The 24,783-nt window shown below is 44.8% G+C and overlaps 1 protein-coding gene across 7 annotated transcripts in view; it reads right to left on the reverse strand.

Annotated features, from left to right (window-relative positions):
• Positions 1-278: 278 nt before the first annotated feature.
• wu:fj29h11 (protein NO VEIN) overlaps positions 279-24,783 on the reverse strand; it is a 57,871-nt gene continuing 33,366 nt past the window's right edge. For all 7 annotated transcript variants that reach the window (XM_020460791.2, XM_020460792.2, XM_020460793.2 and 4 more), the window contains 29 exons: positions 23,446-23,638; positions 23,212-23,359; positions 22,845-23,022; positions 22,557-22,734; positions 19,283-19,409; positions 18,981-19,100; positions 17,976-18,126; positions 17,715-17,827; positions 17,453-17,603; positions 16,828-17,076; positions 16,513-16,710; positions 15,449-15,630; positions 12,618-12,804; positions 11,807-11,949; positions 10,147-10,346; positions 7,179-7,444; positions 6,853-7,090; positions 6,530-6,710; positions 5,772-5,898; positions 5,549-5,626; positions 5,272-5,460; positions 4,888-5,153; positions 4,572-4,720; positions 4,280-4,476; positions 4,045-4,167; positions 3,742-3,963; positions 3,438-3,573; positions 1,643-1,799; positions 279-1,515 (listed from right to left, as the gene is read on the reverse strand). In XM_020460791.2, coding sequence (XP_020316380.1) covers positions 1,033-1,515; positions 1,643-1,799; positions 3,438-3,573; positions 3,742-3,963; positions 4,045-4,167; positions 4,280-4,476; positions 4,572-4,720; positions 4,888-5,153; positions 5,272-5,460; positions 5,549-5,626; positions 5,772-5,898; positions 6,530-6,710; positions 6,853-7,090; positions 7,179-7,444; positions 10,147-10,346; positions 11,807-11,949; positions 12,618-12,804; positions 15,449-15,630; positions 16,513-16,710; positions 16,828-17,076; positions 17,453-17,603; positions 17,715-17,827; positions 17,976-18,126; positions 18,981-19,100; positions 19,283-19,409; positions 22,557-22,734; positions 22,845-23,022; positions 23,212-23,359; positions 23,446-23,638 — 5,330 coding nt within the window. In that variant the 3' untranslated portion in view covers positions 279-1,032. The remainder of the gene's footprint in view (positions 1,516-1,642; positions 1,800-3,437; positions 3,574-3,741; positions 3,964-4,044; positions 4,168-4,279; positions 4,477-4,571; positions 4,721-4,887; positions 5,154-5,271; positions 5,461-5,548; positions 5,627-5,771; positions 5,899-6,529; positions 6,711-6,852; positions 7,091-7,178; positions 7,445-10,146; positions 10,347-11,806; positions 11,950-12,617; positions 12,805-15,448; positions 15,631-16,512; positions 16,711-16,827; positions 17,077-17,452; positions 17,604-17,714; positions 17,828-17,975; positions 18,127-18,980; positions 19,101-19,282; positions 19,410-22,556; positions 22,735-22,844; positions 23,023-23,211; positions 23,360-23,445; positions 23,639-24,783) is intronic.

Raw genomic sequence — 24,783 nt, forward strand, 5'->3', positions numbered from 1 at the left:
GTGTGTGTGTATCTGCGTCACAACGCAGTGCTAGCATTTTGTGAGGTGCGGCACCCAGACTCAGAGCCTCTGATTACTTTCCAAAGATCAGAGAAATGAAATGGTACAAAATAAATTAGACTATTTTTGCTACCATATTACCGGGAAAGATGTTTTATTTTTCAACGGAATGATAAAACAAATCTAACATCAACAGTTGTTCAGTATTTTCATTTTTGGGGGGGTGGGGGGGGGGGCTGAGACAAAAATAAAAGATTCTGTTTGAATCAAACACCTTATCTCGGTTTCAAAACTGTATATCTTAACTCACAGTCCAGTATGACGTTACAATATAACTGGCTGAATACCAGGGAATGTCCTGACTGTCAACCTGCTTGGGACGGAGAACAGTGCATAAACCTAATATTTCGTAAGTGTATGTTCACTTACATCAGACCAGTCAAGATTCAACACATCTTCAAACTATAAAAGGTTCTTAAACGAAAATCTGTGCATTTAAAAGGTTGTTTAAAAGGCAGCACAAATCCATATAAAATATTAGTTACCAGTAAAAGTCTTCTCTGCAGTCCTTCTGACTATAGTGCAATAGCTATAACATAGAAACCCGACCCCTCTCTTACACGAGGTAGATAAAAACAGCGTGCATGATAAAATAAACAGTTAATAAACTAAAGGAAGCAACTTTTTTCAACAAACATCAACACAAATGTTACCATAGATAAGACACACTCAGGAAATAAATGTGTTGTTTCAGCTGGTATTGGTCTTGTCATTCACTAGGGAACTAGTGTTAATAAACTAAGTATTTTTTATGCTATTAAATTTAACAAATTCAACAAAAGTGGCATCTACATTATGGTATCAAATGGTATGTTCCACAGACCTGAATCCAAATGTTACTGGAGGGACAGTAAGACACATTCAGGAAGAAAGACATACTTGTCTTCGTGCAAAATGGCAACCTATTCCTTATATAGTGCACTTCTAATGGCTAGGGCACTATATAGGGAATAGGGTGCCCCATCGTCTCTCCTAGACAAAGAGGAAGAGCTCCAGGTCTTTAGCATGGAGGTGTTGGGCCAGGTTCTGTATACGACACAGACGGACCTTTTCGGAGTCGCCCGCGTTGTACACCCTGAACACGTGATACCGCTCCTTCTCCCTCAGAGCAAAGTCCAGCTCGTTGGCCGAGAGGTGGATGAACGCTCTGTCCTTCTTCACCGTTGACTTCACCTCCACAAACACCTCTCTCACTACCATCCCTTGCTTCTTCTTCTCTTGTTTCTTCTCTTGTTTCTCCTCTTTCTCCTCCCCTGACTCCCCCTCCTGAGTGAGGTTGAAAATTAGTTTGAAGTCATAGGGCTGGCCGCTCTCTCCGCACTGGTTGTACCAGGTGACCAGGCAGGGCCCCCCGGGGGCCTGGCTGTCTCTCCAGTGACAGAGGAAGGAGAAGACCAGCTTCTCACCCCACTCCCCGATGGCCACTGTGTCCCTCTGATCATCAGAAAACAGCACCTACAGAACACACATAGAAATACACCTTTTAAAAAGGTGCACTTAGCAATATGACTTCCTGCTTATAGAAAGGACGAGCCTCTTACTGTGCTTATAAATCATCATATGTGTGTGATCAGTCACTCACCGTGGAAGGTCTCTGGCATTCAAGCTGCAGGTCCTCCAGGAGGGCCTGAGGATGCAGAGGTTTAGCCCAAACAGGTGAGTCCAGGGCCAGGGGAGGACGCTGGCTAGCCCCCTGGAACATACTGGATACCACCCCCTCTGGAATGGTGGTACTGAAGCTGGGAGAGGGGGAAGGAGGTCAGTACAGGTGCATAATCACTTCACCCCCACCTACATGTACAGATTACCTCAACTAGCCTGTACCCCTGCACACTAACTCGGTACCGCTGCCCCCTGTATATAACCTCAATATTGTTATTCTTATTGTTACTTTATTATTATTACTTTTTATTTTTGTCTACTTGGTAAATATCTTCTTAACTCTTCTTGAACTGCACAGTTGGTTAAGGGCTTAAAGTAAAGTAAGCATTTCACGGTAAAGTCTACACTTGTATTCGGCGCAAGTGACAAATAAAGTTTGATTTGATTAAAGCCGGGACGAGAGACTGAAAAACAGCTTCTATCTGAAGGCCATCAGACTGTTATAGTCACCACTAGCCGGCCTCCGCCCAGTACCCTGCCTTGAACTTAAATTACTGTTCATAGCCGGCTACAACCCGGTTACTCAACCCTGCACCTTAGATGCTGCTGCCTATGTACATAAACATGGAACACTGGTCACTAATAATGTTTACCTATCATTTACCCACTTCATATGAACACTATATATACAAAAGTATGTGGACGCGCCTTCAAATGAGTGGATTTGGCTATTTCAGCCACATCCGTTGCTGACAGGTGTTTAAAATCAAGCGCACAGCCATGCAATCTCCGTAGACAAACATTGGCAGTAGAATGGGACTTACTGAAGAGCTCAGTAACTTTCATCGTGGCACCGTCATAGGATGACAACTTTCTAACAAGTCAGTTCATCAAATTTCTGCCCTGCTAGAGCTGCCCCGTTCAACTGTAAGTGGAAACGTCTAGGAGCAACAACGGCTCAGCCGTGAAGTGGTAGGCCACACAAGCTCACAGAACGTGAACACAGAGTGCAGAAGCACGTAAAAATCATCTGTCCTAGGTTCCAACACTCACTACAGAGTTCCATACTGCCTCTGGAAGCAACGTCAGTACAAGAACTGTTCGTCTGGAGCTTCATGAAATGGGTTTCCATGGCCGAGCAGCCACACACAAGCCTAAGATCACCATGCACAATGCAAACATCGTCTGCTGTGGTGTAAAGTTTGCCGCCATTGGACTCTGGAGCATTGGAAACGCGTTCTCTGGAGTGATGAATCACGCTTCACTATCTGGCAATCCGACGGACTAATCTGGGTTTGGCGGATGCCAGGAGAACACTACCTTCCCCAACGCATAGTGCCAACTGTAAAGTTTGGTGGATGAGGAATAATGGTCTGGGGTTGTTTTTCATGGTTCAGGCCCCTTAGAACTTGACTGGCCTGCACATAGCCCTGACATCAACCCCATCGAACACCTTTGGGATGAATTTGAACACCGACTGCGAGCCAGGTCTAAACGTCCCAACATCAGTGCCCGACCTCACTGGAAGCAAGTCCCTTCAGAAATGTTCCAACATCTAGTGGAATGCCTTCCCAAAATAGTGGAGGCTGTTATAGCAGCAAAAGGGGGGACCAACTACATATGAAAGCCCATGATTTTGGAATGACGAACAGGACTCCACATACGTTTGGTCATGTAGTGTTGCAAGTAACATTTAAAAGATGCCATATAATGGACTACTGCAAAAAAACTAAATGATCAGAGTGTACAAGCCGCAGCCAGGGGATGGGTCTTACGGTTGCTGGTTGTATCCACTGGTCTTGTCTGGTCTGTGCTGGTCTGGGCCTCTGGCAGTGTTCTGGCCAGACTCTCTACCTGCCACAGCTTTGTCTGCGTTCTGCTCTGCTTCCACTGCTGCATCCTGACTGGGCTCTGTGTGTAGCAAAACAACCAGGAGAGGAGAGAATTACAATACTGTTCCATACGGCTTACAAGCATATGATCAAAAAATGTAACAATCGACAAATCAACCAATCACCTAATCATATACCATCATAAACACCTAAATAAACTGCATAATAAGGACAAAGAGGGTCTGACCTATGGTACCCAGGTGGCTGGGATGGTCCTCCGCTGTGCCATCGCGGGGGCTCTGACTCTGGACACCCTCTCTCCCTGCATCCACCTCCCTCTCTGGGTCTCTCTCTCTGGGGCTGTGGTTGGAGATGGAGCTGGGGCTATAGCTGGGGCTGTCTTTGGGTTCAGCCGGAGGGGGCCACATCTTCAACACCGCCTCCACTGGTCCTGCTGTCTGCTGGCGCTCTGAGAGGATACGATCATACAGGATTACGGGTACACACTATATTCACACAGAAACACACACACAGAGACAACTCTCAGTACCTGTGCGACTGGCTGCTGTGTTGGAGAGGGAGGCGCGGGGAGGCCAACACATTAGGGTCTGCTCTCCATCCTCCTGCCCAGGACGGAACTCATCTTCTGGGGTTGAGACAACCGGTGATGCCACTGGAATTGGAGGAGAGGAGTTCTAACAAGGAATGTCTGCAGTTTACTTCCATATCTTCAGTCATTATATTCCGAAGAGTGTAGTCACATTGGTCAGTGCAAGACACACTACCTGGTATTGGCTGTACAGGTAGTACAGGTTGAGGGACCTCCCATGCCTCCTCCTCACTGGGCAGTTCTCCTGGGCACTCCTTCTGAAGGAACCTCTTTAGAGCTGCATTGTCCGGCAGTGATGTCATCAGACCACTCAGGAAGTGCACCAGCTCCTTCCTGTGACTGCTCTCGAAGCTGAAGAGCTTCACCAGCTCTCTGAAGAAACACACAGTCAGGAGTTATTTACCAACACACACACACATACCTACCTGCGCGCACACACACACAAACATACACATGCGCGCGCACACCTGCAGATATCGAGCCTGGCTGAGAGGTGGTCTTTCTGGATGTAGAGTTCCTTGTTGTCCTTCAGTAGACATATGACATCCTCCATCTCTACCACGGGATCCTCCTCATCACTCACAGACAGCAGGTACCGCGTGTACAACATACCTACCTGCACACAAACACAGGTTCTGAGGTGAGGTTCCTACCAGTTTAAAAGGTGTGGTTCTCAGCTAAAGTGAGGTTCTAATGTAAGGTTCTAAGGCTCTAATATGAGTTTCTCAGATTAGGTTCCACGGTAAGGTACTAAATGTGTTCTAAGGTGAGGTTGTACTATACCTGTCCGTAGGTGAGCTGTCTGATGGTCTGCCTGATGTTGTTCTTCTTTAGTTCCCAGTAGAGTTCTTGCAGGTCCTCGTGGTAGTAGAGGAACCTCTGGATATAGGGAACCACAGACCGTACCAGGCACTGCATGGAGGGGCAGGGTCTGTAGTTCTCTGTCTGTGCCTCAGTACTGACACATTGGGACAGCAAGCGTACGCCACAGATCTCCAGGAACAGAATCCTATCTTCCTCACTGAACCACCCCGCACTGACAGACCAACCTGGGGAGAGAGAGGGAGAGCGAGGAAAGGAGAGTGTCAGATATACAGATCCACAGCTTCTCCATGTACATTCCCTATTAAGTCACAATGTTGACATTTGCAGCGTTATGTCCAGTACCTTGGGATGGTCCAGTCTTGGTCCTGGGTGCAGGCCTCTTCTCTGGGAGGGGCAGGTTGAGCAGACACACCTGTTTGTGGGCCTTAAAGATCTTCTCCAGCTCTTTGCTGTCTGGTATCATGGGTCTGTGGGCTAGAGTCACCCAGCTGTTGTCCTTAGTGGGGAACACCCTCTTATCCAGCAACATCCCTGAATATCGGAGGACAATAAGAATGTACATGTTACTAAAACCAGTCCAATAAGGAACTAAAGTGTGTGTGTGTGTGTTGTTCCTCACCCTTCAGTGTAGAACAGTATCTGGGGTTGATGCTTAGGTTGTGCTCCTGTTCTCCCTGTCCAGTTTTACACTTCTCAGCTGAAGAGAGACAGACACAGAGAGATCGTTATTTCGACAGGAAATAACAGACACAACAGAGAGTTATTCAGACTGGGTTCAGGTAGAAGGGCATTATATAACTTCCATGAAAGGACCGTGACTCAGGAGAGGGAGAGAGACTCACCCAGCCTGGCGTAGAGTTTGGACACATCTCGGAGTACATCTACAGTAGGTAGAGGACAGGAGTTACACACCAGCTCCAGTAGAACCACATACTGCAGCATGGATGGGGTGTACTCCACGTTTAACAACTACAGTAAGAAAACACAACACGGTGTTGTTTAAGAAAATATACTCAAAGGAGAAAGAAAAGCATCAAATTGGTGTGTCATCTAAACCCCCCTAAACCCCCTGGGTGGTGGACCAGTCTCGATACACACGGGAACCTGTTGAGCGTGGAAAAACCCAGCAGCGTTGCAGTTCTAGACACAAACCGGTGCACCTGGCACCTACTACCATACCCTGTACAAAGGCACTTAAATATTTTGCCTTGCCCATTCACACTCTGAATGGCACACCTACACAATCCATGTCTCATTTGTCTCCAGGCTTAAAAATCCTGAAGTGGATTCACCTGGTCAGTCTGTCATGGAAAAATCAGGTGTTCTTAATGTTTTGTATACTAGTATTTCTAGTTGTCTAGTCAATATGAATCATCCAGTCTTGATATTACATACAGTCTATAAATAGACAACATGTACAATACTGAGAACCATGTCAGCTGAGAACTCTGGACAGTGAATTTATAAAATGATATCAAATCTGTAATCTGAAAATGAAAAAGGCACATATACAGTTCTTTGGTTGAAGTGCCATATATATTAAAAGGTATGACATATCAATAATCCCTGGGTTAAACCAGGAGTTTGAGTGGTTCCATACCCTTTTGAAGAGGTCCTTCATGTCATCCAGTTTGCTGTAGAAGGGGGCCAGGACTCTGGGTTCCTGTACCGTACTGTCAGCCCCGCGGGTCAGCTCCCGGTAGCGGACAAACATCTCGGTGGGGTCGCTCCAACACACCTCCTTCAGGTGGTAGAACCTACCGGAACACCAGTCTCCGTTCCTGGAGGGACACGACCAACACACACATGGGTTAGATGTCAGGGCTGTGGTATACCTGTTGTATTCGCTGAACATGGCTGGTGTGTTACATGGGAGGGGTTAGAGGTGAGAGGTCACGGGTTGGGGTTAGGGAGGTGACCTACCTGTTGTACTCTATGAAGACGGCCGGTGTGTGTTGGAACAGCTCCTTGAGGTTGGTCTGAGAACAGTTCTTGTGCAGGAAGGAGTACACACTGTGGACATGCTGCACAGTCGAGCTAAACTCTGACCCTTCCTCTTCCTGCTTCTCCTGCCCCTCTGGACCACTGGCTGAGGATGTTTTTACACACCACTTCTTCAGGTAGCCAATAAGCTCCTCCACATTGACGCGGTTCTTCATTCCTACAGAAAAAAGAGGAGCCGGATTAAGGACGCCTCTGTAATTTGTAGTTTTTGTTGTTGTAGTCCTTACACTCTGACACTTTCTTACCTAGAGTCTTGGTGAACTCGCTGGGGGTCATGTCAATATAGCTGACGTGAGTCCCCAGTAGATTGTGCACCTCAGGTGAGTACAGGTAGACTGAGTTAGGACACAGATACTCCACCTTTCTCCCTCCCTCTGCACCTGCCTGCAGACAATAGGCCGGCACCCAGGGAAGGCAGGACAGGAAATGGAAAAAGGAGGACTTGGTGCTCTTGATTAGCCGGCCCTCGCTGTCAATCACCTGGGCTGTCAGATACTGAGAGTACCGGTCACTGATAAAAGTAGAAGGAGATAGAGAGAGTGAGAGATCGGGAGAGAGAAAGAACTAAATAAGTATGCCATAATCAGAATCGGAATGAATGAATCCAGTAGTTGTTTAGAGGCAAACTGGATAATGTGAATTAACAAATGTTTGAAAGAGATGAGTGCAATGTGATAATGCTCAGTATCACATCCCAATATGACTCAGTAGACATGGATGGTATGAGAAGACCATCACTACTAGCTAAAGTATCTTCAACTCCACAGGCCTACATTATTTACCAGTGGCATACCACCCTGCATCCCACTGATGGCTTGCTTATGAAACTAAGCAGGGTTGGTCCTGGTCAGTCCCTGGACGGGAGAACAGATGCTGCTGGAAGTGATGTTGGTGGGCCAGTAGGAAGCCCTCTTTCTTCTGGTCTAAAAAAGGACACTGCCCTGTCTAGGGTGCCGTCTTTCGGATGGGACATTAAACAGGTGTCCTGACTCAGAGGTCATTAAAGATCCAATGGCACTTATCGTATGAGTAGGGGTGTTTACCCCGGTGTCCAGGCTAAATTCCCAAGCTGTCCGTCATCCCCATCTTACAATTGGCTCATTCATCCCCCTCCTCTCCCCTGTAACCATTCCCCAGGTTGTTGTTGTAAATGAGAACATGTTCTCAGTCAACTTACCCGGTCAAATAAATATATTAGAGTATTAAACCATGACAATTCAGTTCTGTCCAGTCCTTTAAAATGTGCATGCAATTCTCTTCATTAAATAGAGCACTTCCACTTCCTACCCTGCTAACCTGGATTTTCAATTATTATAAGGAAGCACACAGACACAAGAATGAGGAGATAGGAGTGAGGATACAAGTGAGTAATCTTCAGATTGAGAACAAGACCAGATAGATCTCCCAAACATTAACTCCCCCAAACACAGCAGGGATTGGGCTGGATTAGGGCGTCTCGGTGGCAGACTGCAGGAATTATAATCTAGGAGTGTGGAGGCCTGTAAACCCAGCTCCTCAAAAGAGGACTCAATAATCCAGTGAGTTGTCGGGGGAGTGTGGGTTATCATATTGTATAAGAGTGTATGAACATGTTTGTCATACTTTGGGTGAGTGCAGAGGTTTGTGTGTGTGTGTGTGTATGTATTAGAGGTCGACCGATTATGATTTTTCAACGCCGATACCGATTATTGGAGGACCCAAAAAAAGGCAGATACTGATTAAATCGGCCGATTTTCATATATATTATATCTATAAATAATAATGACAATTACAACAATACTGAATGAACAATGAACACTTATTTAAACGTAATATAACACATAAATAAAATACATTTAGTCTCAAATAAATAATGTTCAATTTGGTTTAAACAGTGCAAGAACACAGTGTTGGAGAAGAAAGTAAAAGTGCAATATGTGCCATGTAAAAAAGCTAACATTTAAGTTCCTTGCTCAGAACATGAGAACATATGAAAGCTGGTGGTTCCTTTTAACGTGAGTCTTCAATATTCCCAGGTAAGACGTTTTAGGTTGTAGTTATTATAGGAATTAAGACGCATTGACTATTTCTATCTATACCATTTGTATTTCAAATACCTTTGACTATTGGACATTCTTATAGGCACTTTAGTATTCCCAGTCTAATCTCGGGAGTTGATAGGCTTGAAGTCATAAACAGCGCTGTGCTTCAAGCATTGCGAAGAGCTGCTGGCAAACGCAGGAAAGTGCTGTTTGAATGAATGCTTACGAGCCTACTGCTGCCTACCACTGCTCTATCAAATCATAGACTTAATTAGAATATAATAAACACACAGAAATACGAGCCTTAGGTCATTAATATGGTCAAATCCGGAAACTATAATTTAAAAAACAAAACGTTTATTCTTTCAGTGAAATATGGAACCGTTCTGTATTTTATCTAACGGGTGGCATCCCTAAGTCTGAATATTGCTGTTACATTGCACAACCTTCAATGTTATGTCATAATTATGTACAATTCTGGCAAATTAATTACGGTCTTTGTTAGGAAGAAATGGTCTTCACACAGTTCGCAACGAGCCAGGCGGCCCAAACAGCTGCATATACCCTGACTCTGCTTGCACAGAACGCAAGAGAAGTGACACAATTTCCCAAGTTAATATTGCCTGCTAACATTAATTTATTTTAACTAAATATGCAGGGTTAAAAAAATATACTTGTGTATTGATTTTAAGAAAGTCATTGATGTTTATGGTTAGGTACATTGGTGCAACGACAGTGCTTTTTTCGCAAATGCGCTTTTGTTAAATCATCACCCGTTTGGCGAAGTTGAAGTAGGCTCTGATTCGATGATAAATTAACGGGCACCACATTGATTATATTCAACGCAGGACAAGCTAGGTAACCTAGTAAAATTATCAACCATGTGCAGTTAACTAGTGATTATGTGAAGATTGATTGTTTTTATAAGATAAGTTTGAAGCTAGCTAGCAACTTACCTTGGCTCCTTGCAGCCACCAGGTCCTTTTGATTCTGCACTCACGTAACAGGTGGTCAGCCTGCCACGCAGTCTCCTTGTATATCGCAATGTAAGCGGCCATAATCGGCGTCCAAAAAGACAGATTACCGATTATTATGAAAACTTGAAATCAGCCTTTATTAATGAGCCATTAAATCGGTCGACCTCTAGTATGTATATATGGTGTGTAGACAGTGGAGGAGAAGAGTTGGTTACCCAGTGTCCCAGTTGGTCTCCAGTAGCTCCAGCAGGGCTTGTCTCTGCTCCATGAGGACAGGGGCAGGCAGCTGCGCCGTGACCAGAGAGAGGAGCTCCTCGCAGGGGTAGTCATCCAGCACACACCCCTCCTCTGGTCCTCCGGCCCTGCCTGCTCTACATGGCCACAACTCACTCTCCACCGCCCAGGGACTGGAGGCCTGGGAGAGAGGGGAGGATGAAGGGAAGGGGGGATGGTAAGGAGAGAGTAGAACAATGACAGGGGATAGAGGGAAAGAGGAAAAAGTCCATCTCAAATGTGTGGACCTGTGAGTGACTCGGCCAAAACATTGCATTAGTAGAAATCAAGACTCTTCTCAGGGCAGAATTTACACTGCAGGTTAGGAGAATTAACATTGCCGGCTAGGATAATTAACATTGCCGGTTAGGAGAATTAGATTAAGGTTAGGGAAAGGGGTTAGCTAAAATGCTAAAACTGTCCCCAACGCGAACATATCTAGCTACAACCAGGTCTGCCATGAGAACAGTCTGGGTTTTCACCAAGGTGAAAAGGTGAGGTGAAATCAAATCGTATTGGTCGCGTACACATATTTTGCAGATGTTATCGCAGGTGCAGTGAAATGCTTTTGTTTCTAGCTCCAACAGAGCAGTAATGCCTAACAATACACATAAATCCACCCCACAAAAAAATATTAAGAATACTGTAAAAATAAAAAAAATAAAAATACTGCAAAGTTCTCTAGGAGATAGAGTCAGGTAGTCCATGTTTGTCGGTGCCATCTTGGTAGATAGTTTTGTTTGGGAGGCCGGGTTGTACTTAACAACATAATTCAATTGATTTCAGACATCACATAAGAGTGATGAAGCCTTCAAATAACTCAGTCGAATACCACTGACAATCCCTTTCCTCACCATGGTCTAAAATAGACCTTATTAATCCATCCCCGATGTGACATACCCCGGTCTTAAAGAGTTGTTCACCTCAGTCACCTCTGCGATAAGTATGGGAAGATTAGTCATGCCTGGGAAACAGTCCTATGTTATGTTGATCTCTAAGGCAGGGACGGGCTGGGACAAACGTGTGACACCAAATCAGTTGCCCATCCCTGCTCGAGGACATTCATAAGAAGACTTCAGCCTTAGTCAATAGTCATTGCTGCTGATCATGATGGTATCCGATTCATATTATACTTTTGGCCAGAGCACTACGTGTGGAATCTGTTTATCATCCATAGGCTAATCTAGCCTTAGCCAGTCAGTGTGTGTGTTTGTGAATGTGTTTCTCATACTTTGGGTGTGTGCAGACAGCGGAGGAGAGGAGTTGGTTACCCAGTGGATAGAGCATAAACAGTGTAATGTTTATGGTCTATCCTGTTGCCTAGTCATTTTATCCCTACCTATATGCACACATCTCTCTCTCTCTTTCCTAAGTAAGCATTTCACTGTTAGTGCTTATGAAGCATGTGAAAAAAACAATTTGATTTGAAACTGGAACTCTGATGCACAAGTAAATACCACAGAGTTTATGGTGGATTCTAACCGTCTCAAAGTCACCAGTCAATACTGTGTCTGATAAAACAGATCAAAGCATTTTAACTTCTACATCCTCTGTTTATATGGGTCAAACATACATATGCCTGTTCCCGTCCTCCCTCCTCACCAGCTCTTTAGAAGTTAGAGTGCGTCTCTCTTTCCTCAGTATGAGTCTCTCTCTGACTCCCAGCCTGATGAACAGATCTCTCCATCCCTCCATGTCTCCATCGGTCTCCACATAACAACCACTCAGCAACACCCAGTCCACACCTGGAGAAAGGGAGAAAAAGACAGCGAGAGAGAAAGAGAGAGAGAGAGAAAGAGATAATGAGTGATGTGTAGCTTTAGCTTATGGACTAATGTGATTGTAAATTCAGCCAAGCGAGGGAGCAGAAATTGAGGAAGAGTACAGAGAAAGAGGCTCGTGGTTAGGGACAGGATGAACAGAGGAAAGTGAGTGAGAAAGAAGTGGTTAGTCTCTCTCTTCTCTTTCCTTTAGAGGAAGGTCAAGCGTGCAGATCCACTCTGTTACATAACTAATGACACACACAGCTCCCCTCTTCACAGCATTTCATGCCTTCTTTACCCCTCACAATTGAGGCTGCTATACACACACGCACAAACTCTCTCACAAAGGGGGTTGCTAAATACACACACACACACACACACACACACTCTAGTGCACTGTCCAAAATTTCACCAGACGACGTGGACCAAGCCATGTTTGTTCTGGGGACAGTCACAAAGGACAAGGTTTACTTCTGGGAACAATATCCCATTGTAGTTAGTCATGCAGTATTTGGGCCAGTTCAACAGTTCTCTACAAACAAGTCTCTACAAACACTTTCCTTAACTGCTAGCTGACTGGTATTTATTTATAAATGGTAAAATTTTGAGAATTCTATAGTGATGACCTAATAATTACAGTGTGTGTGTACCTGGTAGTTTGTTGGGCAGGTCCATATTGCCATAGTGTGTAGAGAAGTGTACTTTGTGGTCAGCAGGGAAGAGCAGTCCCCTTGTGGTCAGTACCGGTACTACAGTGTCTGGGTGAGTGTACTCCTGAGGGGAGGAGTGCTGCTTGATGAACACGAGGTAGCTCACCACTGCCTCCACTGGCTTGGACTGGAGAAGAGAGAGAGCGAGAGAGCGAGACAGAGAGGGGGAGGGAGAGAGAGAGGTCATGAGCAGATGAGCTCCTGCATTTTTCAGCATGTTTTAAATAAAAGATAGATTTAGAGTTAGATAAACTTAGATTTTTCTGGCAGGGACACATTCAGGATGATACCCTCTACAACATAACCTTCACTCCATATCAAAACTCCAAACCTACAACCTGATTTTGGATGGAATTACCTTCATACCACCAAGGATTTTTATTCCCAAGCTAAACAGCAAATGCTCTGACAAACAAACAGAAACCTGAAAACACCATCCAACCTGGAACTGAGTGAGAAATGTCTAGTCTGAAGCTGTCATTTATTTTCAAAAGGCAAGAAAATCCATGACAATGATATATTGACTTTATAAGGACTGAATGCTAAGTGAAGGCACACAGCTGCATGTGAGCTCTCACATTTTTCAACATGTTTTGTTTTTACAATAAGATTGTTTTGTAGTTTGTTCAACTTTGTTTTTCGGCAGGGATATATACAGGGTGTTACCCTTCACAGCATAAACTTCGCTCCAGATCAAAATGTCTTGTTCAGCCTACCGTGGCACTGACTGACTCTCTATTGGCCCCCCATCCTATTATAACCACCTCTGGCCGACTTTTCCAGGTGTGATTACTACCTCTGAGGGTTTAGAGCTTGAGGTAGACACCTCATACAAGTACTTGGGAGTATGGCTAGACAGTGCACTGTCCTTCTCTCAGCACATATGAAAGCTGCAGGCTAAAGTTAAATCTAGACTTGGTTTCCTCTATCGTAATCGCTCCTCTTTCACCCCAGCTGCCAAACTAACCCTGATTCAGATGACCATCCTATCCATGCTAGATTATGGAAACTTAGTTTATAGATCGGCAGGTAAGGGTGCTCTCGAGCAGCTAGAAGTTCTTTACCATTCGACCATCAGATTTACCACCAATGCTCCTTATAGGACACATCACTGCACTCTATACTCCTCTGTAAACTGGTCATCTCTGTGTACCCGTCGCAAGACCCACTGGTTGATGCTCATTTATAAAACCCTCTTTGGCCTCACTCCCCCCATCGGAGATATCTACTGCAGCCCTCATCCTCCACATACAACACCCGTTCTGCCAGTCACATTCTGTTAAAGGTCCCCAAAGCACAGGGTCGCTCCTTTTTTCAGTTCGCTGCAGCTAGGGACTGGAACGAGCTGCATCTAACACTCAAACTGGACAGTTTTCATTCAAATCCTCAATCATGGACACTCTTACTGACAGTTGTGGCTGCTTTGCATGATGTATTGTTGTCTCTACCTTCTTGCCCTTTGTGCTGTTGTCTGTGCCCAATAATGTTTGTACCCTGTTTTGTGCTGCTACCATGTTGTGCCTCTGCCATGTTGTTTTGCTACCATGTTGTTGTCATGTTGTGTTGCTGCCATGCTGTGTTGTCATATGTTGCTGCCATGCTGTGTTGTCATATGTTGCTGCCATGCTGTGTTGTCATATGTTGCTGCCATGCTGTGTTGTCATATGTTGCTGCCATGCTGTGTTGTCATATGTTGCTGCCATGCTGTGTTGTCATATGTTGCTGCCATGCTGTGTTGTCATGTGTTGCTACCATGCTGTGTTGTCATGTTGTGTTGCTACCATGCTGTGTTTTCATATGTTGCTGCCATGCTGTGTTGTCATATGTTGCTGTCATGCTGTGTTGTCATGTTGTGTTGCTACCATGCTGTGTTGTCATATGTTGCTGTCATGCTGTGTTGTCATGTTGTGTTGCTACCATGCTGTGTTTTCATATGTTCCTGCCATGCTGTGTTGTCATGTGCTGCTGTCATGCTGTGTTGTCATGTGCTGCTGTCATGCTGTGTTGTCATGTGCTGCTGTCATGCTGTGTTGTCATGTTGTGTTGCTACCATGCTGCGTATTCATATGCTGCTGCCATGCTGTGTTGTCATGTGCTGCTGCCATGCTGTGTTGTCATGTGCTGCTGCCATGCTGTGTTGTCATGCTGTGTTGTCATGTGCTGCTGTCATGCTGTGTTGTTGTGTTGCTACCATGCTGTGTTTTCATATGTTCCTGCCATGCTGTGTTGTCATGTGCTGCTGTCATGCTGTGTTGTCATGTGCTGCTGTCATGCTGTGTTGTCATGTGCTGCTGTCATGCTGTGTTGTCATGTTGTGTTGCTACCATGCTGCGTATTCATATGTTGCTGCCATGCTGTGTTGTCATGTGCTGCTGTCATGCTGTGTTGTCATGTGCTGCTGTCATGCTGTGTTGTCATGTGCTGCTGTCATGCTGTGTTGCTACCATGCTATGTTGTCGTCTTAGGTCTCTCTATATGTAGTGCTGCGTTGTCTCTCTTGTCGTGATGTGTGTTTTGTCCTATATTTTAATTTATACAAATATTTAATCCCAGTCCCCGTCTCCGCAGGAGGCCTTTTGCCTTTTGGGAGGCCGTCATTGTAAATAATAATTTGTTCTTAACTGACTTACCTAGTTAAATAACGGTAAAATTTAACAACAATTAAAGAGGAAGGGACAGTGGATGAGAAGATGCTCTTTGTGCACTTAAGAACAAATATATAAATTAATTATCAATTTATATAGAACAATGGATGTGTGTGTGTGTGTTACCTTCCATGTGTTGTTCTTCAGGGCAGGGTATATGTGATTCTCAAGCAGTTGCTGTGGCTCTAGCTCGTGGACTCCCAGCCTCCTGAGCAGCTCTCGGATCTGCTGGCTCTCCAGTGGTTCCACACAGGAAAGCAGAGACGGGTGGACCACACACACATCCCTGTACAGTGCTCCATATACACCTAGAGGAGAGGAGGGAGAGAGTGGAACTACATCAAACATAGGTTCAAATTGGCGATGCAGAAGAAATGGCTTAATTAAGAAGCAGTAGCACTCTTACCGAGTAGAGGCACCAAACAAGTTTAGAGGAAGAAGACTTACATCACAGCATGGAAGTGTATTATTTATAGACACTCTTAAAGTAGGGCCGGGACGATACCAGTATCGCAATCTTTTTTCCTTGGCAAAAATGAAAACACGAAGCAGCCCAAACTCTTTGGTCCTTGAGTTGTATGTATGTAAAATATTGTGTGCTATAGCTTGGAAAATAAATAAATGTGACTCTGAATGACGACATAATGATGTTTGTTTCCAACATTAGGGCTGTTTTCCTAAAGAAGTTAAACCCGTTTCAAGTTTAGTTTCCTTGCCGCGATACTAACGAGTATCGCGATACTGGTATCGTCCTGGCCCTGCTCTAAAGCTGCTTTTGGGTTATTTTTGTCAATGTGCTGTCAATGTGACACCACCTCTGCGCCTCTCTGTGTGTGCGTAAGGACATGTGGGGAAGAGAAAACACCACGGTTGATGTCAAGCTCCCAAGCCCTTACAGGGGGTGAGTAGTCTGATGGAACGATCTGATTCAGCTTCTATTTTCAAACCTACTACCACAAATATCTCTTACAGTTACAACCCTGAATATAAAACCAGCTGGTTATGTTTCTGGGTAGACTTTGAAAAAAGATTTAAGAATGGTCTATTTTCCCAAGTGAACTACACTGAACAAAAATATAAAACACAACATGTAAAGTGTTGGTCCCATGTTTAATTCGGTGAAATAAAAGATCCCAGAAATGTTTCCATAAGCATAAAAAGCTTATTTTTCTAAAATGTTGCCATGTTACCTGTGTTGCTGTGATTCTTGGTCTCAGTCATGGGGAAGAAGACTCCCTCTCCGCTGAGTGCCACCATGCGCCCGTCAGCCAGTGGGATTATGGGTAGATCTCTGAGGGTGGTCAGGATAGAGTCTGTCTCTCCGTAGCCCTGCTCCAACGCACGGAAGTTACACACCAACAACCGGGCCAGATGACGCAGGCCTGAGTCTGATACACAGAGACGGAGATAGAGAGGGGGTTTGCGTCCATCACAAAGAAATATAAACAATGCGCGCGCGAGACACACACACACACACAGACAGACACACACCACCCTCCCCTCACCTGAGTTGACACCATCTCCCTGCAACAGCTCCTTGGCCATGGCGGTTGTTACTGTGGTGACGTCACTCCCCCTCAGGCGTCGTACTCCCAGGTGAGTGAGCAGGGATAGGGGCGGGACTGGCAGCAGGCCCGGATGCAGATAGGACAGAGACAGGTGTCTGTTAAGCTCCTCTCCACCGATCACGTCGCGAATGACTGGGTCCTGACACACAGCGACCTGGGAGGGTAGCTTGTAGACCACAGAACCATCTGGAGAGGAGAGAAGATGGAGACAGGAGTCAGTTGATTTTATTTATTCTTATTTTACCAGGTGAGTTGACTGAAAATACATTCTCATTTACAGCAACAACCTGGGGAAAGTTACAAAAACATAGTAAAAATACTTACTTGATACAGGCACATGATGGTTACATGAGCAGGAAGATGAAGATTTACTCAAATCTAATTTAATTTGTCACATGCGCCGAATACAACAGGTGTAGACCTTAACCAACAATACCGTTTTAAGAAAAATAAGAGTGAAGAAAATATTTACTAAATAAACTAAATATAAAGTTGACTTACGGATAGAGATAGAAGCATGGAGAACGAGAGAGACAGAAAGAGGGGTACAGAGGTAGGGTACCTGTGTTGAGTGTGGGTAGGAAGGCCTTTCCCTTGAGCAACTGTATAATCTGCCCGGCGACAGGCTTGAAGAAGTCGAGCACCTCGTCAGGCAGAGGGACAAACTGCAGGAAATGACATAGGCCCTTCAGCCCACTGAACTCTGGGTGATCCTGGAGAGGAGAGGTGAGAAGATGAGACGGGTCAGAAACACAACAGGACCACAACGTGCAGAGCAGTAGTAAATTATTTGGATCATCCTCTCCCTCCCTCCTTTCTCTTACACTGAAGACGTCCATGGCGTGTAAGAACAGTTGGGGGATCTCAGAACGGAGCCACTGGTTCCATGAGCTATCTCTGTCCACATCCTCACGAGAAGAAGGAATGTCAAAGTCACCTGGAGTGAAAGAGGGAGAAAAAAAATGTTTGAAAAGTATTTGGAAGGCATGGTACGAGTTTGTAAGGTATTACTGCAAGGGTGCATTTTAAATGGGCAATTTGGGTGAACCTTGAGGAGAGTGTGTGTGTGTGCGTGCATGTGTAACCTTGGATGATGAAGCGGAAGCCAAAGCTTCGGAGAGGCAGGAAGGCGAAGACGGGCTGCTTCTGGGGCGGGGCTTGGATGTCACTTCCTGTGAGGTCATCACCCAGCTGGAAGGCCAGGGCAAGCTCAGTGGACTCAACTTCATCTTTGATCTAATGGGGAAACATATCACTGTAACACCATGATCATCATTACATTTGGCACTAACTAATAGTTCCTTTTCGCCTCCCTTCGAAATAATCACTGATCTGTCTTCAATTGATCTGTGAAGGCCGTGGAGCCTTGCTTTTACCCTTCCCATGAAGTTAGATTAGTAAGTCCTCATGGACGAGAGGAAAGGAAAGTACTCAAACACAGGAAATCACCAGGCAGTCACTGAGACAAGTGCTCTGTTTTGCCACTGATCAGAGGACAACTCCCACAGAGACGAGAGAATACCTGAAAAAGATTTGAGTTTGAACATTGACTATAAACAGCCTTTCAATATGCACTGTCACAATGGGAACCCCATTAAAATTAGCCTCACTGTTTTCGATAAACCATGTAACATCTGTGAGTCTGTTCATTCTCTGACGTGTCTCTACTGTTGCATAACCTCACTGCAGGTAACTGGCAGCTGGCTCTCTGAGGGGAGAGAGGGTGGAGGGATAAAGAGAGAGAGAGAGGGGGGGGAGCGAGAGAGAGAGAGGAGGGAGAGAGAGGAAGAGGGGAAGAGAGAGAGACAGAGATAAAGAGAGGGATGGGGGAGAAGGGAAGCCAGACTGAAAGAAGGCAATTCTATCAGACACATCAACAAAACGTGTCTGTGCCTGGTCTTTCATGTCAAATATTCCTCCCAGCAGTGGAAATTAATTCACTACACCTTCCTAATGAGAGAGCCTGCATGTCTGACAGAGAGCAGAAGAAGCTTTCCGTCTCAGCGGTGCAGACAGAGGAACACTTACATAACACACACACACACGAGGAGATGAGAGGATCATTGTGTGTGTGTGTGTGTGTGTGTTACCTTGGTGGGGTGCAGTGTGTGTTTGACCACCAGCCAGCGTTCTGTTCCCTCAGTGTGTTCCACCTCCAGGACGCTGTGACTCAGGTCTCTACGCGTCATGGTCACCATCCGCTTCTCAGCCTGGCCAGGAAAACACAGAGAGAGAGAGAGAGATAAGTCAGGTGTCAGCAAACAACAGTCCAGTCTGAAGTCAACTCCTTGCCTCTACCTCTCGGTGTTTGTACATTGGAAGCAATATGGTGGAAGCTCCTCTAAGCCTATTGAAAGGCGTGGTGGAGCTATGACCTTTGTGTATGTGTTACCTGGTTGTAGATGGTGATAGATCGTAGGCGATGTAGGAAGAGCAGCAGAGAGGGGTGGACATCGTGGAACAGGTTTCTGGTCTGGTAGCACTCTGAACGCAGCGGCAGACAGATCTTAGTGGTCCAGCTGACAGAACACAAACATTCAACATTGATGTGACTGCGTCTACATAGTAAATGACCGAGTATAAACGGTTCTGCTCGCCTGAGTTAGAGAGTTTTCATCTATATTTTTCGTAGCAGTCTATTTACCACCATAAACCAATGTTGGCACTAAGAACGCACTCAACAAGCTGTATAGGGCCATAAGCAAAAAATAAAATTCTCACCCAGAGTTGCCGCTCCTAGTGGCCGGTTATTTTAATGGAGGAAAACGGAAATCAATTTTCACTCAATTTTACTAGCATGTCATCCGTGCAACAGAGACAGAAAAAAACTCTACATCCCCTCTACTCCACACACAGAAACTCATACAAAGCTCTCTCTCCATGTGTCAAATCTGACTATAACTCTATCCTCTCTATTCCTGATTAATGACAAAGTTTAAAAAATATTTGTATTTATGAAAAGAAAAAAGAAAAATCACATTTACATGAGTATTCAGACCCTTTACGCAGTTCTATGTTGAAGCATCTTTGGCAGCGACCACAGCATTGTTCTTCTTGGGTATGACGCTACAAGCTTGGCACACCTGTATTTGGGGAGTTTCTCCTATTCTTCTCTGCAGATCCTTTCAACCTCTGTCAGGTTGGATGGGGAGCGTTGCGGCACAGCTATTTTCAGGTCTCTCCAGATGTTCGATCGGGTTCAAGTCAAATCCAATTTTATTAGTCACATACACGTGTTTAGCAGATGTTATTGTTGGTGTAGCAAAATGCTTGTGAGTCCAGGCTCTGGCAGGGCCACTCAAGGAAGTCACTCCTGCATTGTCTTAGCTGTGTGCTTAGGGTCGTTGTCATGTTGGAAGATGAACCTTCGCCCCCAGTCTGAGGACCTGAGCACTCTGAAGCAGGTTTTCATCAAGGATCTCTCTGTACATTGCTCTGTTCAACTTTGCCTTGATCCTGACTAGTCTCCCAGTCTCTGCGGCTGAAAAACATACCCACAGCATGATGCTGCCCCCACCATGCTTCACCGTAGTGATAGTGCCAGTTTTCCTCCAGACATGACACTTGGCATTCAGGCTAAATCTTGGTTTCATCAGACCAGAGAATCTTGTTTCCCATGGTCTGACAGCCCAGGCGGGCTGTCATGTGCCTTTTACTGAGGAATGGCTTCCGTCTGGCCACTCTACCACAAAGGCCTGATCGGTGGAGTGCGTCTGAGATGGTTGTCATTCTGGAAGGTTTTCCCATCTCCACAAAGTAACTCTGGAGCTCTGTCAGGGTGACCATTGGGTTCTTGGTCACCTCTCTGAGGTGGGTGTGCCTTTCCAAATAATGTCTAATCAATTGAATTTACCACAGGTGGACTCCAATCAAGATGTTGAAACATTTCAAGGATGATCAATGGAAACAGGATGCACCAGAGCTCAAATTCAAGTCTCATTGCAAAGGGTCTGAATACTTATGTAAATAATATGTTTTTTATTTGTAATACATTTGCAAACATTTCTAAAAACCTGTTTTTGCTTTGTCATTATGAGGTATTGTGTGTAGATGTTTATTTAATCAATTTTAGAACAAGGCTGTAACGAAACAAAATGTGGAAACAGTCAACGGGTCTGAATACTTTCTGAATGCACTGTAGATTTCAGTCATAACTGTAACTCGGCCACTCAGGAACTCGTCTTGGTAAGCAGCTACATTTGGCCTTGTGTTTTAGGTTATTGTCCTGCTGAAAGGTGAATGTAACATCAAATCTGGAAAAAAGTGATGGCATGTGAATACTTTCTGAAGGCACTGTATACTATTTAGTATATGAAAAGACAAGATTCAATTGAGAATAGCATGATGGGTGAGAATATTATCACTTGTGAATGATGCCCATCGTGTGCAGTCTAAGGCAAGAAACAACGCATGCCTTTTTTCCTTGACTTTTTCAAATCATAGTCACATGCAACATGTTGCCTAGCCCAAAGGCCTATATGTTTTGATAAGGTTTGTTTCGCAACTAAAGTGGCCAAATAACTCCAAAACATAGCCTATAGGCCTATGATCCATAGCCTACAGAGCCTAGCGAGCCACGCAATTACGCAATGACTGGCCACTATTTAAAAAAGGATCCCAGCTTTCTCGTGGTGCTATATTTATTGGTCAATTCTTAAAATGAAGCACATTAATCTGCTTTACAACTGGTGCTATTCCAGCGCAGGCTGCAGATGACTTTTTGTGAGCCATTCTAAATAAAAAACAATTTCACACATATTAGTAGGTTTTATGTAAAGACCAGATTAAATTGAGAATAGTCTGATGGGGTGAGAATATTATCAAGCGCTTGTCAAATTGGGAATGCGACTGATGAAGTGTGTGCAGCCTGCGCAAGAAACAGAGCAGAAGTCATGCCTTTCATGAGACTTCTAACAAATCATCATTCGCATCATGCAGCTTTAGAATGTATTTTAAAAAATCACAACACAGCCTAACGTTTGAGTCACAAATAAAGTTGCATAAATTACTCTAAATTAAGCACAAAATAGCCACATGTGCACTAACATTCTTGCGCTGGAGTCTACCCACACACTTGCACACACTACACTGACACGCCGACACACAAACAACATACGCGGAGCACACACGCATGTTGACGCCGCACACACAGACACGCTTTCACATACTCTGCTGCTAGTTTATTCTCTATCCTGATTGCCTAGTCACTTTTACCCCTACCTACATGTACGTATTACCTCAACTACCTCGTACCACAGCACATTGACTCAGTGCCGGTGCTTCATGTAGAAAGCCTCGTTACTGTTATTTTATTGTGTGCAGGGAACAATAAAAGGCCACTCTAAAATGTGCACATTTTCCTAACTTTGACTCTGCATTGGAAGCAACTCGTAAATAAGAATTTCACAGTAATGTCTACACCTGTTGTATTAAGCGCACATGACAAATCAAATTAGACTTTACTACTAGACACACCTGGTGTAGGTATGTTTTGTCACTCAGGTGTGTGTGTTTTACCTGGTTTTAGATGATGTCATTAGACTCACCTGGTGCGTGTGTGTTGTTGGCCAGGTGTGTGTGTAGTCAGTTTTTTGTCCGTGAGCGATGCCACCACTAACCTGGTGTGCGTGTCGTCAGCCAGGTGTGTGAGAGATACCACCACTAACCTGGTATGTGTGTGGTTGGCCAGGTGTGTGTTGAGAGGTCTCTCGTCGTCGACCCAGTGTGGCAGGATGTATCCCATGGGGCCACTGGTCTTGTCGAAGCACAGATGGAATCCGTTAGAGTGAATCTCAGGACAGTCAGTCACCTTGAACACGGATTTAAAACCTATTCCCTTCTGACCTAAGGAAGGAGAAAGACGTGGAGAAACCGTTGAGAAAATACTTTTGGTGCACCTCAGATCTGGTCTTAGATTGGTTACCAATAGGGTTTCAAACTCTTTTAGCTGTTACCTATGTATCCGTATTTGTGTTTGCCCTTGGTGCTGCGGCCCACGTCACAAATGGCCCGAATGTTTTTCTCCTGGAAGCCTGTCTCGTTGTTTAGGACAGTCACACAGTCTTTCTCCACAACAAAGGCCAGCGCAGGGACAGGGCCCCCCTCTGTCGGGTAACTGTTATCATCAGCATTCTGTGAATAGCACAATGAAGAAAGCACATTCTAAGTGCATTGCATACAGTAGATCTCAAAACACCTGGAGGAGCTCAGGCAGAGAGAGAGAGAGCGAGAGGGATAAAGTGATAAAACAGAGGAGAGGGGGAGAGAGACCGAGAGAGAAACAAAAGCGAGAGAGGGAGACAGAGGATAGAGTCAAGTCACCTGTATGAGTTCCAGTACAAAGTGTGTGTCTTTGCTGTAGAGTTCAGTGGACAGCCGGTCCAGACTGCGCCCCAGCCTCTCCTGGTGAACAGTCATCAACCTCTGACCCTCCTCATTTAGCTCTACTCCAATGCCAAACTCACTCTTCCTGTAACAGACAGCATTGTGAAACCAGGTTAGTGTTTCATTTCATGCAATGTATCATTTTATGCATTAGGCAGTATAAAGACAAACCTGATGTCATCAATTATGTCCTTGTGGCAATCCACTCTGCTCTCTGATTGACTATCAGCGTTGTCTGCTTTCTCAGGCTCAGCCAATGACTTCCCTTCCTTCCAGGCTTCCTCTCCGTCTCTCTCGGTGTGTGTGTCTCCGAGTGTCTCAGAGGTCAGCTCATATAACTCATCATCATCTTCATCACAGCCCTCTGAAGGATGAAGATCTGTTAGAAATCTGACTGTATTTTGACTACTAGGGATATGACAAATGTAACATGTATCTTAACGTTTAAACCAGGGCCTGGAACCAAAATAATTTTTTTTCGTTTTGTTCTGAATAGAACCACCAATTTTTTTTGTTTCGTTCAACAGTTCCGACCAGCAAAATAAAGTTCTGAACCAGTTTGAACCCCAAAAAAGTACCGGTTTGTATCGTTTCTTTCTGTTCCTTTTTCAACCTGTGAAATCAACAGATTTTATTTTTTACATTTAGCTTATTAATACCCCCCTAGAGTGGATGTCAACGCCCCAGTGGAAATCTAATTAGAAATCCACTGCATCCAACAATGTCGCACTTCCGCATCTGCGATGAAAGGTGACAGAGCTAGAGCGATGTTTGTCAGACCATGAGACATCTCGAAAATCACAAAATCTTGTCTTCTCACAAAATCGCCTGTAGCATCTGAACGGTTTGGCCTAGAAACTATACTGAACAAAAATAAACGCAACATACATACATTTAAAAGATTTTACTGAGTTACAGTTCATATAAGGAAATCAGTCCATTTAAATAAATTCATTAGGCCCTAATCTCACTTTGACATTATGGAGTATTGTAAGTAGATTGATGAGCAAAATGTTTTATTTAATACATTTCAGAATAAGGCTGTAACGTAACAAAATGTGGAAAAAGTCAAGGGGTCTGAATACTTTCTGAATGCACTGTATGAGCAAGAACTGTTGAAAGCACATGACCTACCAAGTGTCAGCAAAAGAAGAAAAACCACAAGCCGACTGAGGAAGCTCATACAGAATTTAGTGAAAAGGCATTAGTGACATACGCAATTGCCATTTAATGGAGTTCCACACTTTATACAGATTTATCAAGCCACTTGGATCGAAGCAGCGCTGCCGACGAAAAAGACCATGAGTTGCCTCCCAAGTGGCACAGTGGTCTAAGGCACTGCAACGCAGTGTTGCGGCGTCACTACAGCCTGGGGTTCGATCCCAGGATGTCATTAACGGCCGTGACTGGGAGTCCCATAGGGTGGTGCACAATTTGGCCCAGTGTCGTCCGGGTTAGAGGAGGGTTTGGCCGGGGGGGGGGGGGGGCTTTACTTGGCTCATCACGCTC

This window comes from Oncorhynchus kisutch, linkage group LG25, assembly GCF_002021735.2.
Source record: "Oncorhynchus kisutch isolate 150728-3 linkage group LG25, Okis_V2, whole genome shotgun sequence".
Classification (NCBI taxonomy): domain Eukaryota; kingdom Metazoa; phylum Chordata; class Actinopteri; order Salmoniformes; family Salmonidae; genus Oncorhynchus; species Oncorhynchus kisutch.